Raw genomic sequence first — 16,043 nt, forward strand, 5'->3', positions numbered from 1 at the left:
AGGATGCCTTTTATCACAAATCTGTTTCCCACTGGAAGGTCAGCCCCTTGAGAACACCTCTGACACTGGTCAGAACTCTTCATTCACAGTAGGAGCTCCTGCTGATGGTTATTGAATGGTGTTGAGTTGGGTCATAAAGATTTCATGGGCATGGGCTTGGCTAACTGGGAATCAGAATGGATTAGAAAGGAAAGACCAAGAGCTGGAAAGTGCACTTGGCCAATTGGACAGCCCTGCTTGGGGGTGACTAGCAATGGAGGTCTTTCTCACATAGCTGGCTGGCACAAAACAATGCTGCTGCTTAAGCCCCATGCCAGACAAAGCAAATGAGGATCTCTGGGCTGGAGCTCAAGCATGGGGATTTTTCAAAGCATCCCAGCTGATTTCAATGGGTAGCCAACTGGGAATCCTACTAGCATAAGGAGATTAGAGTTTTCAGGGGCCTTCTTTCATGGAGTTGACCAGAGGTCACTGCAGAGCCCTGCCCAACAGGCAGCACACACAGGTGGGGAGGAAGTGAGGGTGGGCTGGCACATGGGAAATGGTGTGGGCTCACCTCCTGCACACCTGGAACACCCCCTGTCACCTGTGCACCTTAGGCTTTATGTCAAGCCAGGATAGAAGATGGACAGGCCATGGGGTATCTGCAGCAGAGGATCTCAACTTCAGCTACCTGGAGGGAATCCACTTTCAGGGTTGTCAGCCTAGCTATTGTCACAAGCAGTAAATTCACCTGTCCAACCAGCCCACAAAACCAGAACAGAACTGCTCTGTGACTGTTCAGGCATACACTCTGAGACCTGAGGCATGTCTTGCCCCCTCACGGGTAACTTCTCAAAAGGCTTTCCCCTGGCAGAGCATCCATTTTCCTTCTGTTGCCAGTAAAAATCCCCAGCTCTGTTCTTTCTCCTTCGCATCCTTCTATTGCTTCTGACAGAGTTTGCCAGTTAGCTGAGGTCAGGATTTCCTTTTTACAAACAACCTGTTTTCAGTCAGCAAGGCCAGAAGTTTCTTAAATTACAAACCCTTTCATTTCTTTTGCCGCAAGTCATCCTGTCAGTTTGTATAATGACATAGAATGGAGAGAAATGGAGATGTGCAGAGAGACACTGAAAGAAAAGAGTAGCTCACTTTCTCGAGCCTTTTGGATTGTAAAAAAACTGTCTTGAACATGATAGCGAACTCTATTCCAGCTGAAGCTTTTGTAGCTGCGTATAGTGTGGGTAAAGGGCCAGTGCCTGAAAGGAAATTTCTTACAAGTCTTAAATGAACACACAGTGTCCATCATCTCTATATTCTGTTAAGCAAATGGCCTCCTTTATAGTCATTTGAATTGGGAATCATCCATGATACATGCAAATGTTCTGAAAAGCAAATTTAAAAGTTATGAAATACGTTTTCATTGATATTTATAGGTGTTTACTGGAAGGTATGTTTTAACCCAAACTCTGGAAGGATGACAAAGGATTGAGGCACTAAGGTAAAAAAGACAAAAGGCCTTTGGACATCATTGGAAAATTGTGCTAACTGTGGACAAAGCACTAAATATTCCTGGAAAACCCAAAGAGGACACCTAAACTTACCCTATTATTTAGTGATAGATCAGGGAGGCAAAGCCAACTGTTACAGGCCTGAGAGCTCCTAATCTTTTCATGATTCAGTATTGCATCCAAGAGGGTGGTTTGGGGTCATGGCTTTGCTTTACTTGTCTGTGACCCATTGGGCAAAGCATTTAACCCAAGTTTTGTAACCTGTAAAATGGGCTCAACTAGATACTCCTTAGACCTCATATTTGAAGGCTTGTTTAGCATAGAAGCATCACCATTAGCGAAGGCTGTGTATGCTGATGTAGGAGTCTCAGTCCCTTTCTATTCCTATCCTCTGCCTTTTCTTTCTCCCATGAAGGGTAAGCAGTCATGCTCACATACCATAAAGGCACAAAGCCTGTAGCTTTACTCTGAGATGGACAGTTAAAGCCCTTGCCTCCTCTCTCTCCTGGCTGCCCAACCCGTCATCTCTGCCTCCCAGACTCACAGTCCTGGCTCTCCTGCCCTTCCCTTATCCTTCCCTAGCTTGCTGTCCACCTTCTCACTCTGAGCTGCTCTCATTTTCTTCTCTTCTCCCCACTCCCCTTGGGCCAGCTCCTCCCCAGGCTTCAGGTCTTAGCTGAGACATTGGTTCTTCAGGGAAGCCTTTCTTGCCTGCCCAGGCTGCCCACAGTAGATCACTCCCTCGCCTCTGTTAGTCTTGCTCATTGAGCCCTTCCGAGAATTGTAATGAATTCTTTAACAGTCACTGTCCCAATGCTCAAAGTCAGGTATGAGACTTTTTAAGCTTGTTTTCTAGACGTGGCCAAAACAATGCAGTGGACTTTTGTAGGGTCTGTGCATCCAAGAAGCTGGTTCTTCAGTTGGGGAAATATTTTTGTGAAAAGTTAGCTAGTACAGTAATAGACAACATTAGAGAATCTTCCAGGCAGTGTCCCAAGCACTTCACATATACAATTGACCCTTGAACAAGGCAGGGGTTAGAGGCACCAACCGTTCTGCCGTTGAAAATCCATGTATATCTTTTGACTTCTCAAAAACTCAACTAATAGCCTACTGGAAACTGGAAGTTTTAACGATAACATAAACAGTCAATTAACACACGTTTGGATATTATATACTATATTCTTAGAAAAAAGTTATTAAGAAAATTATAAGGAAGAGAAAATATATTTACCGTTAAGTGGAAGTGGATCATCATAAAGGTCTTCATCCTTATTGTCTTCATGTTGATTAGGCTGAGGAGGAGGAGGAGAAGTTAGTCTCGCTGTTTCAGGGGTGGCAGCAGTGGAAGAAGATCCACGTATAAATGGACCCATGCAATTCCAGCCCCGGTTGTTCAGGGTTCAACTGTATTAACTTATTTTGTCTTCATAATAGTCCTCTGAAGTAGATACAATCATTATTCCATTTTTACAGATGGGGAAATTCCTAACCACTGGGATGAACTGTCCACAGTGGTGCTGAGACCCCTTCCCTTGGGCGTGTCCAGATTCCTCTTCTGTCTCACTACTTCCTCCATTTGACCTATGTAAATATTTAGCCATCACTAAAAAAAAACCTGGGTTTATATTTCCACCATCCTCGTCTGAATCTGACCACTGTTTGCTGGGACTGTCCTAACAGCTGAATAACTGGTTTCCCCATTTCTTCTCTTGCTCCTCTCCAGCTCCTTCTCCACCCTCTTCTCCACTCAGCAGCTGGGTGATCATTTCAAAGAGTAAACTAGACCAGGTCCCCCCACTAGGTAAAAATCTCAGTGACCTCCCATTCACTTAGGATAGCATCCAAACTCCACACCACGACCTCAAGGTCTTCCTGGTCTCCTTCCCTTTACAAAGTCATCTCTTGCTCCTCTCCTCTTGGACCCATGGGTGTGGTTCTCATTTGGAGGATAAACAGAGTGTTCTCCTCTGTGGACCTTTGCCTGCATGTCCTGCCTCTCATCTTTACATGCTTCCACCTTCTTAGCAGTCAGGTTTTGGCTCAGATATCTTGGCTCTGTCCATTCTATTAGAGGAAACTTACACCTGTCACTGACCCATGTTCTGTTTTATTTTCCAAAAAGAACCCTTTTGATATGAATGTAGCTTATTCATTCATTTAGTAATTCATTATGGTCTGTTTCCACCAACTCCAATGTAAACTCAGTCCTTGGGGCATGGACATCCTACTCTCAGCACCTGGGACAGTGCCACACTATTGAGGGGTAGGGGGCAGTGAGTCTTTATTGAATGAAATATGGACTTCCAATAAAGGCATAGACAGAGGGAGAGAAGAGAAGGAGCTAACACTGTATGCCATTGATACAGGAGTTGGGAATAAATCATTTAGGCAGATAGTGAGGGTAGAAGAGTCCTTGGTAAGGTTTTCCTTTTAATGAAAAGCAGCCCCAAAATAATTTTCTTTTCTAACTAAGAGTAGCCTGTAAAATTGAGCTGCAGACATAAACAAGCAAACTGGAAGCTTGCACAGGTGAGTGCCAGCAGTTGTGTCAATAGAAAATGGCTACCTAGGACTAGGCATGTTCAAAATGGTGGCTCCATATTCCCTTCTCTTTGCCAGCCATGTGTACAGTAAGGAGCAAACAAGATGGGCTGGCCAAGTGGAAAGCCCATTTGCATAACATTAGGGTAGGGTGGCCAGCCTTCCCCACGTGCTATGTGAATGTCACAGCTGGTCCAACCAATCTGTGGGCAAGGGAGATAGCTGTTCTCCTTTTTCTTTTTCTTTCTTTTCCCTATTAAACCTCCACTCCTAAACCCGCTCCTGTGTGTCTGTGTCCTTAATCTTCTTGGTGCGAGATGATGAATGAAGCTGCTTCACCATGGTAGGGAAAAAAAAGTCTGTAGAGGAGGAAGAACTTGAGCTGGACATGATTTGGGTGGATTGAGGATGGGGTGAAGGAAGTCATTGCGGGAAATGAGAATGCTTTGGACAAAGATGAGGCAGAGATGCTTGAGAGCTGTTTGATGCATTAAGGAGCTTAGTATGTTAGCCTAGTGTACTGATGCTCTGCTAATTTCAATAATGAGAGAGAATGCTGGGAAGAAAGTAGAGACTGTGTTTGGAGGCTCTAGAATGCCAAGGGGAGAAATCTGAGCCCTAAATCCATGATCAAAGAGGAGCCATTAAAAATTTTGACCAGGAGTTGTCATGTTAGAGGTGGTGCTTTAGAAAACTCGTCTTCTGGGTATGCCCTCCATTTGGCCTATTTTTTATGCTTTCTTAATTTAAGCCCTAAAAACCCCTTTACTCCCCACCACTGTCTCTCTTTAAGATTTTCCCCGAAGTCTTTTCATTCTTGGGGTATCGTGGCATGCTCAGGCACCTCATGATTCAGGCCACTTGACCTGGTGTGTGTGTATGAAAAATACACTTCAGGGGCCTGACAAGTGGGTGAGGCACTGCATGTTTGATTTTCATGTGTTTTCATGTATGAATGTGTGTTTCTAAGATTAAATTCTCAGGAGGAAGCCAGTTGTGCTGTTTTATAGCTCTCTGTCAATGATTAATCTGACCAAATCATAGAGGTATCTGTTGTGGGCATTCTTTATTGATGAAACTGCTTTATAGTGTTGTCTCTTGGGTATATAAGTGGCTAAATCTGTGCTCTGCAATCCAAGACACTTTATGCTGAATTATGTTCTACAGTAGGTAAATTTGAGTAAGGGTCTAGTTTATGTAATTTTTGGAGAAGTGAAGAACTTTTCCATTCATCAGTACTTACAGTGATCAAAGAAACAGCTGTTACCCTGCAAGTTCGGTCCCCTAAAGGACTGATAAAGCCATCACTGCAGTTACTTCATACAACTTCCTTTTGTTGGACTTTGAGTGTCCTAATGTAACCAAGATCCTGCTATTTCATATAACCAAGAGAAAAAGATGATCCCGACGGTCAGGGAGCTTACAGTACATCACAAATAAATTTTATTAACTTAAACACAAAATTAATGAAGAAAAATTCTGTACACAACGGTGGACACAGCACACCTTTATACAGTAAGGCCAAGATAAACTTTGTCTTTTCAGTCTGCAGAGTACAAAAACATAAAATGAAAAGGTTAAAAATTGTCAACAACTGTTTGCTTCAAGCAAAAAGGAAGAAAAAACTAATTCAATTGTGAATTTAAACAATTTGGATAATTCACAAATGACTATTTCTAGCAGCAACACACAACTTCAGAAAAGAATGAAGTAGCTCTTCAACTACTTCGGGTCAAAGCTGGTGTTTTTTCCCCCCAATATATGATTAAAGAAGACTCATCCTAAGGGTAATTTCATGACAATGGATTGTGTTTGTTAGATGAGAGAAAATATTGCCCAGCCAAACTGACCACTTTTGGAGAAACTCTTACGGTCTGACAAAGGTGATAATTTTATTATTTCCCCAGATTGATGCCTGTCATGTAGTACATAATGCAGGTGGAGAGGAACGTTGTTTCCATGGTGATGACAATGGCAATGAACCTTCCTCAGGGTGACAGGAAGAAAGAGAAAATACGCACATAGGGAGTAATGCAAAGTTTGCTGATTTCCGGATTAGCATCGTGTGTCTTCCTTTATCGAAAGAAAATGCAGACACGATAATAATTCTGAGCACATGAAAACTTTGTTAGTCTCGTCTCCGATTCATGAACCATTTTATTAATAAAATATATCTACTATCATCTATATTCTTTGTGGGAAGAAGCATTTGAATAATTATTTTTTCCAAGTAGTTACATATAATACATTAGTGTGGAAATGAAAAAGTGAGGTGGTAGGAGAGCTCATTTTGTTTCAAATTGTTTAAGAAACTGCTGTGTTATTTCATCAAGGCCCTCAGAAGAACTGATGCAGGAAAAAATTTTAGAAAACAAAATCCTTACTGACACTTGACATCCATGCTTTTGGTCTTGACAACATTATCTAAAAAAAAATCCATTATCTACATATTTATACCGAAAACTCAGATAAGGCACGGCACATGAATTTGTGCACGTGCTGCCTCATGCTTCACTATCCAGGCATTGCTACCTTTCAATATCATTTCCCTAAACAATATGTAAAAGAATTATCCATTATTACAAATTTACACCAAAAATTCTTTCTGTACATGATTGTCTCAGTGATGTACATATTATACGTTTAAATTAGACATACTTAAAACTACTATGCAATGTGCTAAAATTCAAAGTACTGTACTTGCCATGTTGTGAGGCAGAGGCCTTTAATCACTCACTTATTTCTAATGCTATTGTCTCTTCAATTATTTGATGTTTAAAAAAGTCTGGTGGGTGAATTGTAGGGTATGTGAATTATACCTCAATAAAGCTGTTTTTTTATCTTTTTAAAAAAAGTCTGTTCATAAATAAGTAGAGATGTACAGATTACCCTGGGTATGAGACACCAAAAAGTAAACCTTCTTTACAAGAAAATTCCTCCACTGGTATTCAGGAAACACATTTCAGTCTCTGTTGTGCAATTAGGTTTGCTGTATTGGAGAAGCTGTTTATATCACATTGAAAATGCTAATGCTAACAACTGAAGCGTTTGCAGGTCCTTTCTTCACAGGTTTGAACCGTGTAGTTAATGTGGCAGACACATAACGCTGTGCTAAAACATTCTCATGGCTTATTTTCACTGGATTCACAGTACTAGAGTCAACAGCTGTTCTGATGAAATAGACGTGGTCCTCCATTCACCACAAAGGCAGAGGTCAAGACTGACAGCAACTGCGCATCACCAGGCGGAAATCGCTAAGTTCTGGAGGCCGGCGCTGATGCGAGACTGGGGCCTGCTGGATCTGTCCCTGGTCACAGAGCAGCTGTGCGCTGTCAAAGTGCCGAGCGCTGTTACAGGTACTCCAGTTCCAAGGCGTGGTGCAGGGCCATGAGGTCCGAGTGGCTGGAGATCCTCCAGAAGGGCATCGCGTGCTGCAGCAGAGGCACACATACACGTGAGGACAGAGCACCCAGCGCCAGCTCTGCCAGCTTTTTTGGAAATCCACTCCCATGCTCACCCCCATTTTCAGTATCATTGAAATGCCAGCTAACATCTTAACATCACATCTGTTTAAAACAAAAATTCAAACTCAATCCTCCCCTAAGAATACTGGACTGAGTTGTAAAATGTAATCTAGAGTCTGTTTCTTTGAAGAAGGGGATGGATATTTCCTAACTGGATCTACACTGTGACTTGAATGCCAATTCCAAGCTTTAAATAAAAGAACGTTGCCAAATATGGCAGCTTTTCACGTATCCAGTGGGTTTTTCATGCTGAAAGTTTAAAAAGCTTGTACTTTATGAGTTTAAGCAGTTTTCCTTAGTTAGTAGTAGTTTACATTTTTTCTAACTTAATTGTGGCTCACATATGAAGCAGTTTTTTTTCCATTTATTTCCCTCAGTTATTCTTCATATTGACCTTAAAATGGCTTTACCATATGGAAAACATTTTAAATGAACATCTAACGTTGTTTTTTTGTTTTGTTTTAGGTTTTTGTAGTTGTTATTTAAACCTCAATCTAAAAATCTAGTTTAAGAAGTGGGAATGTTTGTGATACATGTGAATAAACCAAGGGGAAGAACTCAGAAGTTACATCATCCATGAAGGGTGAAAATGTGATGAATTTTCACTGCTCCAAAGCACTATAGTAAGTACTAATGCATGAGCAAAACCTTTTTAAGGGAAAGATAATCATCACCCTCAGGACAACAAAATTCTGTTTACCTTATAGAATAGGATTCTTAAGCAAAAAAATAATGTGGTGCCTGGAGTACAATTTGCAATTATAGTTCTGAGAAATTTGGAAAAATTTCAGACTAATAGGAGAATCTGGCATAGAAGCAAACAGAAATGAGGGTTTTTTTTTTTTTTTTAAATATGTAGGTAACAGTGAAAGCCATGACTATTTTGATATGTAGATCACATAGCTGCTACATACTGGGATACAAACTATTACTTATTAACAATGTATTTGCCTCAGATTATCTGTTGAAATCACATACCACATTCCAATATGTAGACCTTTCTGGACTCAAGATTATTTTGGTGTATCTGTATATATGTTAATATGTTATTGAGTGATAACAGACTAGTCCAGAAATTAGTACTAAATATTTCTTTGTAGATTTCTAGAAGGATGCTCCACTTGGAAACTTCACACTGTAAGACGTAGCATTGTGCATTCATTCATACAGAGCACACTGTGTCAGGTGTAGAAGATATAGAGATGCATATGTCACTGCCTACCCTATTTTGAGTAGCAAACATGCACAACAATCATCAGTGTTCATTTATATCTTGTAGGAGGTGGGCAATTACCTTTGCCTAGTGAACTGGGAAAATATCTGAAAGGAGGTGATAGCTGAACTAGTTATGAAGGATTAACATTCAGAAAAACACTCTGATGGTTATGTGCATTGCGGGACAGAAAATAATGGAGAAATTCATTGTTGGCATACTAGATGGGTATGAGAGAAAGACTTGGCTGGTGACATGAGTGGCTGCAGGAGCCAGCTGATGCAGGGCCTAGTAAGCCCTGCTAAGGAGTTTATTTGTAATAAACTCCTAATTCATAAATCCCAATAGTTATGATTTATTGGATATTGTGTTAGGCACTATGCTAAGCACCTCAAAGAGACAGAGGTACTACTATTACTATTGTACTAGTTAAAAAAAAAGAAAAAAAAAACAACAACCTGAGGCTTAGTGATGAAACAGAGAGGTTTAAATAAATAGCTGGTAAGGAGTGAAGCCAAGATCCATACCAGGTGTGACTCTGAAGTTCATATGCTGTAATGCCTCCTACCTGTTCTCTGTAGGCTTTTTATTCAGCTGTGTAAATTATCAGCACCATAGCACAGGTTCAAACTAACTCTCTCTCTCTCTGCCCCCATCCATTCTCTGTGGGCTAAGAGACACCAGAAAAGAGTGACTATGATTCATAGACCTGGGTTAGAAAAACGTTTGATCCTATAGCTTTCCTCCTCATTAGAACAGAAATTCATGTTGTAAAATATAGAACCCTATAAAGAAATACAAATCATTTCTTATCCTACTACACAAAGCTCACCACTATAAACATTTCTCTATATTTTTATATATGTACATACTCAAACATACTTGAAATTATGTGTTTATCAAGTATGTTCCATTCAGCATCCTACTCATTTTACTACTTAATCTCAAATTCATTTTACATTTTAGACACATTTTAAAAGAAAACTATTATTTTAAAAGTTTTCAAGTATTCAACTGTGCAGTGTTGCTATTTAACCACCTACTTGGTATCTATTTTTATATTCTCTTTATTTCGAATTGTTTTTCTTATTAGGTTTGCTAATCATTATTGCCCTTCCTCAAAGTTTCTTGTCAACAGCTAAAGGGGTTAGATAGTATTTCTATTGATCTTAAGTACTATTATCTCAGAATGTAACAAAGGATGCTGAAAGCTCTTCAGATAATCATCTAGAAACTTTTAGGTTCATAAAAACATATAAAAATACTTGTGCAAAGTGGAATGTCTTTTTTCAGAGCACGTTCAGTCAAATTCTTTTGCATGTCAATTGTCTGAGGTTCCATATGTTCCCCACAGACAAGTTACAACCATTAACAATGCAAATCTGAAAACTATTGGTGCAATCAGAATCCTGCACTGAAGAATGCCATGACTCTCAGAGAAATCAAAAAGGGAACTGAAAACAAAATCCAGCTACTTCTTTGGTACATAAAGTATAAAGTGGGCATTTAATTTCATAGTAAACAAAGGACTGGTTCAATGGCTGTGTGTCTCATCTGTACATGTGTGTGGGTTGATGCCGCCTACAGAACACATGTTTTTCTCTTAAACCATACTCAACACTATCGGGAAAGGTGAGATAATCTGCAAACAACCCTAAGTTGGCTTGTTTACTGGCACTAAAATACGAATGGCTTTAGTTTTCCTGTACAGAGTATTAATAAGAACCACCTGGTCAAGCAGCACCCTGAAACGAGGTCAAAGGATGAAACTTCCTGTAGTATATTACAGACAACTCATCACAATGCAGTGGGGATGGGCCATTCATTTGGGCAGAAGTGCCAAAGGTTCTACAATGAAAACTTTGCAAATCTTAGGTGTACATGAAAGAAAACTGGTAGACTCTGGGGACACTCCACCCACAAGGATAGCAACTCTATCCTCTGCATTCTTTCATGGCATGCAGGGTAGTGATGTCGGCTGTAGTTAGCAGTTTCATTCTCACAAAAATAGTAGACTTCTTTAAGAAATGCACATTTTATATTAAGTGAATGACTATAAGAAGACAGTCTAGAGGAGAGGAGGTGTCAAACTCCTGTTAACAATCAGAACTAATACTGCACAATGATAATATTTTCCCTAAGTACGTACTGATGTGAAGATTTTATGCATTTATAAAAGCTTCTCAGGACAACTAGATACAAAGTAAACTTTTTTTTCTCTTGCATCAATGTTTAGCCACTAGAACAAACATTTCTTGTATGAAATCGGAGAGAAATGGTGGCAAAAGAGAAAAGGAAAAACACATGCTAGAATGAGGAGACCTGGCTTATATTCTCAACTTTGACATTAGCTATGTGACCTTCAATTATGGCACAGTCTGCCTGAAGCCCTAGTTTCTTTATAACATGAGCGTTTAGGGAAAATGACTCAGGGTTGCTTCTAGGTCAAAGAAAGTCTGTGACTTTATTATCAAAACAAAGTCTGTTACCTGCATAGCACCGTAGCTACAGTAGATACGTAATACACAAAAGACATATATCCCCAATGCCAAGAGCTGACCAGCAGGCAAGATATAACTGATGAAACAATTTTATTACAATGTAAGGCAATGAGGGATGAAGAATGAATTAAAAAGATAAATTCAGAGAGAAGAGAGCTCAGTTGTAACCTGGAGAGGGTAAACTGAGCTTGAGCTGAATTTGAAGAATGGATGAAGTTGGAGAGGTGGAAGGGAAGTGGATAGGGTTCCCAGTTAGGAGGAGTAATTGGCCTGTGGAGGATGGGGCTGGACTGGTGTGTAAAATCGTAGAGATGTTAAGGAGGTTTGTCAAGGTAGCAGCACTTGGAATATCTAACTAAGGAGTTTAGACTTTTGTCTTGTAAATGGAAGGAGCGAGAGGCTAACACTTCCTCAGTGCCAAGAGACACAAATACGTGGGGGCATTTTAAGCAATTTAGGGCAGCAGTCGGGAAGGATGGACTAAAGATGTTTCTGGCTGGTAGCAGAGAAATTACAGTGGAAATGGAGTGGGTGTAATAGATGCAAGACATATTGTGAAGAGAGTTCATGTGACTCAGCGGTGGGTGGGAATCAAAGAACCCCAAATCATGTCTGAGTGGGCCAACTGGTTTGGGATAGCTGAATTCATTTGCTTGTATTCAGACATTCAGATGGGTAGAACATGGGATACTTACCCAGAGATATTCTCTCAGGTTGCTGAAGCCCTGGGACCAAAAACAGAGCTACCCACAAATCTTAACAGAAATGACAGCTGGAACTGCAACATGCATGTGATTCGTTTATCAAGATTAGGCATATATTGAGAGAAGTAGGTATCCAGGCCTAAAATTAGCACATGCTTTTGTGTCTCCAGAACCAACATTTTGCCTGATGGGAAAACAATGACACATCCTTCCTGTTTTTCTTGCCTCCTGGAGCAACTTCAAAAATCTCCTTCCTCCATCCTTCCTCATCTGATATTTAGCATTTATACTTTTAGACTACATATAACAACAACCATATAAAAAGCTGGGTATGTGGATACATATATGTAAGTAGAATTTTGCTGAATTATTAAAAATGTGTTAATTACAATGTTTCAAAGTTTTTAAAGCATATACCCTCTGACTTAATTATTGCAGTTTTAGGAATTTATCCTACAGATGCACTTGCACATGCATGAACTGTAGAACTGTTTACAGTAGTAAATACTGGAAACCACCTAAATGTTCACCCCAGAGGACTGGTTAAATAGCACATCCACATGATGGAATACCGATGCAGTCACTTAAAAGCATTAGAGATGCAAAGCTTCATGGACTGATATAGAATAACTGCCAGGATGGATTAACTGAAAAAGCAGGTATGAAAAAAAGTGTATACTTCTCATTTGTGTAAAAAAATACTTATTTGTGCTTTCATGTGCACATATAATATTTAGAAAGTTTTGCAGATGGAGGTACAAATACTTTTCAAATTGTAAAGAAAGATATCAAGGGAGAACTTATTATGAAACTTATTGTGCAACGTTGCTCTTTTATTTATATATCTGCTTGCCCTCTAGACATAAGTACGCTTTTTAAGGATGACGATGAAATCCAATTCAAAACCTGGCATATAGTAAGTGATTAACTATAAATGAATTTATGACTTTACAAAAATAACATTCACTGTACTTGGTGTTTATAACCTTGATGTCCCACTTAAACTAAAAACAAAAAAGTGCTTTACAAATGTTATTTTATAAAAGTGGCTTGTATTTTTCTCCTAAATAAGCTTGAAATTGGGCATTATTAATCAGGTTCTCAGCTTCATCTTGGATTTCAGCAAGTTTTAGAATGTACATATAAAAGGAACATAATTAATGAAGCCTTTCTCACTGTGCAGAAAATGGATGCTTGCCATTTTTTCTCCCTTTGCCATTAACAAGAGATTTATTTTAAATAGTTCTCTGAAAATAGTTAATTTATTAGCAAGGCCACTTTTACTACTCTAGAAATGAAAACTAGATGTCAATGTACAGGAAACTATTTCCTACATTTTTTTTTTAAACAATCATACCTAGGTCTAATCATTTTCTCTCAAGCCATGTTGCATTAGGGAAACAAATAATTTTATGGTAAAAAAAGAACAACTGGTGGATTTTGACAACAAAAGACATATGTCAAAGGAAGACTTCCATAGGTAGAGACTTCCCACAATCTTTCTAAGAACAAAGAGGCACTCACACAAACTCTTGCATAGATCCTTTCAATATGAGGTTGTTCTTTTACGAAACAAAGGTATTTCTAACTTCTTCTCTTTGAAGGAGGTACTTTTTATGATACAAATTATAGAGTTAGATTAAATTACTGATGAAAGCCCTTGGACTACATTGGCAAAGAGAATAAGGATGACAGAATAGATTTCAATTGACCATTAACGAAATAGGCAACTGGCAGATTTACTTACTGGGTTTTGTTTCTGTGATTTAAAAAAAGTAACAACCTCTAGCAAAAGAACATTATTTAAGGAGATGACAGATCTCTACAAGGGAAAGAAGAGCATGTTGTATTAGATTTTGAAGGACACAGGAAACTAAGAGAGACAAGCTAAATAGTTAAAATCAATTTCGAAGCAATGTAAAATGTTTTGATTTGGCAAAACATTTTAGTGCTCAAATGTGCAGAACTTCATCGGTTTGCTATTAATTTATTTAATAAACTAAATTGCTCAGGAGCTAAAGCACATATCAGAATTGTTTTAAAAATTTTAATTATGAATGTAAAATTAGGGGAAAAAAGACACTTACATAGTTATATCTAACTCCTGAAAAGAAAGAAGAATTGCATTTTACTCTAAAAATTTTTTGAAAAACCATGTACATTCTTTTTTGTAAGTCAAGTCATATTTAAGATATATAAATGTAGTTTATAGTTTGAAGAAACTTTTTTTTTTTTTTTTAAACAGGGTCTTACTCTGTCGCCCAGGCTGGAGTACAGTGGTGCCATCACAGCTCACTGTAGCTTTGACCTCCGAGGCTCAGGTGATCCTCACACCTCAGCCTCTCCAGTAGCTTAGGACTACAGGCAGCACCACTATGCTGGGCTAATTTTTGTACTTTTTATAGAGACGGGTTTCACCATGTTGCCCAGGCTGGCCTCAAACTCCTGGGCTCAAGCGAGCCACCTGTCTCAGCCTCCCAAAGTGCTGGGATTACAAGTGTGAGCCACCACTCTCCGACTGCAGAAACTTTTCACTAAATCTCAGTCAGAGGAAATACCTGAGTTCAAATCCTAATTTAGCTACTTTCTAGCTGTGTGATTTTGGCCGAATTATTCACCCTTACAGTGCCTCAGTTTTCTCATATGTAAAATAGGTCTAAGGATTCCTTCATAGGATTATGAGGATTTAATGAGAAAAATGGATGGGAAGGCCTAAAAGAGGGACTGGGATATAATAAGGGCTTTATAATTGGTAGCATTTTTTTTTCTTTGGGACAGGATCTCATTCTATCATCCCAGCTGGAGTGCAGTGGCATGAGTTTGGCTAACTGCAGTCTTGACCTCCTGGGCTCCAGTGATCCTCCGACTTCAGCCTCCTGAGTAGCTGGGACTACAGGCACCCACCACCACGCCCGGGTAATTTTTATATCTTTTATAAAGACAGGGTTTTTGCCATGTTGCCACAACTGGTCTCAAACTCCTGAGCTGAAGTGATCCACACACCTTGGCCTCTCAAAGTGCTGGGATTACAAGTGTGAGCCTGGCTTGGTAGCAATTTTTGTTACTTACTAATATTATGATTAATCGTACAGCATAGAAAGCCATCTCTTAGTTTCTTTAGCTTGAGTTTTCATATGTAGTTTTAAAAATGAGATGTTGTTGAACTGTAGAGGGCTTCTTCTCCTAAATTATTTCCCATAGGTTAAATATTAAGTATTCTCTACTTCTGTGCAGCACTCCACTTTAAAGATACTCATTATCTTTTGTGAACGATTAGATCCTTGTCTCTTAACTCATATACAAAGACGACTATTTATATACTAGTTAACTTGAAAAGGCTAGACAAAAATTCTCCTTCAATAAAGTTAGAAAATAAGGAGGAATGTTCAACTTGTTGTAAATTGATGACGTCTGAATCTTTTGCAAGATTATTAGAAATCTAGATATTGTGAAAAATTTGTCCATTTTACACATCCACACAGGCAGTTCTCAAGGTACAAAGAGTGGTTTGCAGCAGATATTTTTGGACTCTTGTCACGTACAGTCATCCATGAAACAAAAATGGAAAGCTAGGAGGACTCATTTGGTCAAAAAATTCAGTATGTTTTCTGCAGGTGGCTGCCTAATTTCTTTTTTGTGTGTGCCCTATATTAAAAAAAAGACATGTCCAAAGATAAACAGTAGAAACAATCTTTTTTTAAGCCATTCTATATTTAATTTTATTCTGTAATTGTTCATTGGTTGTTGAGAAAACACATATCAGAGTGATCTAGGAAAGAAGGTTAAAAAAAAAGGATTTTCCAAATAATTGTAATAGAATACTTTTGTACAAAGAAGGATTTTCCAAATAATTGTAATAGAATACTTTTGTACAAAGAAGGATTTTCCAAATAATTGAAATAGAATAGTTTTGTACACCTTATAATTTATTCTTTGGTACTGTTGTAAATGAATTGTACCAGCATTTGAATTTTAAGTGTTTTATTGGGTTGTTCCTACTGTCATCACCAACATTCTATGTGTATTAAATTAGTATTAAAACTTTATAATATACATGGAAGTAACTG

General features: G+C 38.8%; 2 protein-coding genes across 8 annotated transcripts in view; one reads left to right on the forward strand and one right to left on the reverse strand.

The window, feature by feature from the left end:
* Positions 1–16,043, forward strand: part of XKR9 (XK related 9) — a 551,550-nt gene that overhangs the window by 528,336 nt on the left and 7,171 nt on the right. For 2 of the 4 annotated variants that reach the window (XR_008626416.2, XR_008626417.2), the window contains 3 exons: positions 7,185–7,390; positions 8,024–8,181; positions 12,147–14,892. The gene's annotated coding sequence lies outside the window, so the exon portion shown is untranslated. Of the gene's footprint in view, positions 1–7,184; positions 7,391–8,023; positions 8,182–12,146; positions 14,893–16,043 lie in introns of those variants that run through there. The other 2 variants (XR_008626414.2, XR_008626415.1) reach the window with 2 other exon arrangements.
* EYA1 (EYA transcriptional coactivator and phosphatase 1) overlaps positions 7,331–16,043 on the reverse strand; it is a 341,835-nt gene continuing 333,122 nt past the window's right edge. For all 4 annotated transcript variants that reach the window (XM_063606819.1, XM_055116656.1, XM_008956696.3 and 1 more), the window contains one exon: positions 7,331–7,465. In XM_063606819.1, coding sequence (XP_063462889.1) covers positions 7,385–7,465 — 81 coding nt within the window. In that variant the 3' untranslated portion in view covers positions 7,331–7,384. The remainder of the gene's footprint in view (positions 7,466–16,043) is intronic.

This window comes from Pan paniscus, chromosome 7 (assembly GCF_029289425.2).
Source record: "Pan paniscus chromosome 7, NHGRI_mPanPan1-v2.0_pri, whole genome shotgun sequence".
NCBI lineage: Eukaryota > Metazoa > Chordata > Mammalia > Primates > Hominidae > Pan > Pan paniscus.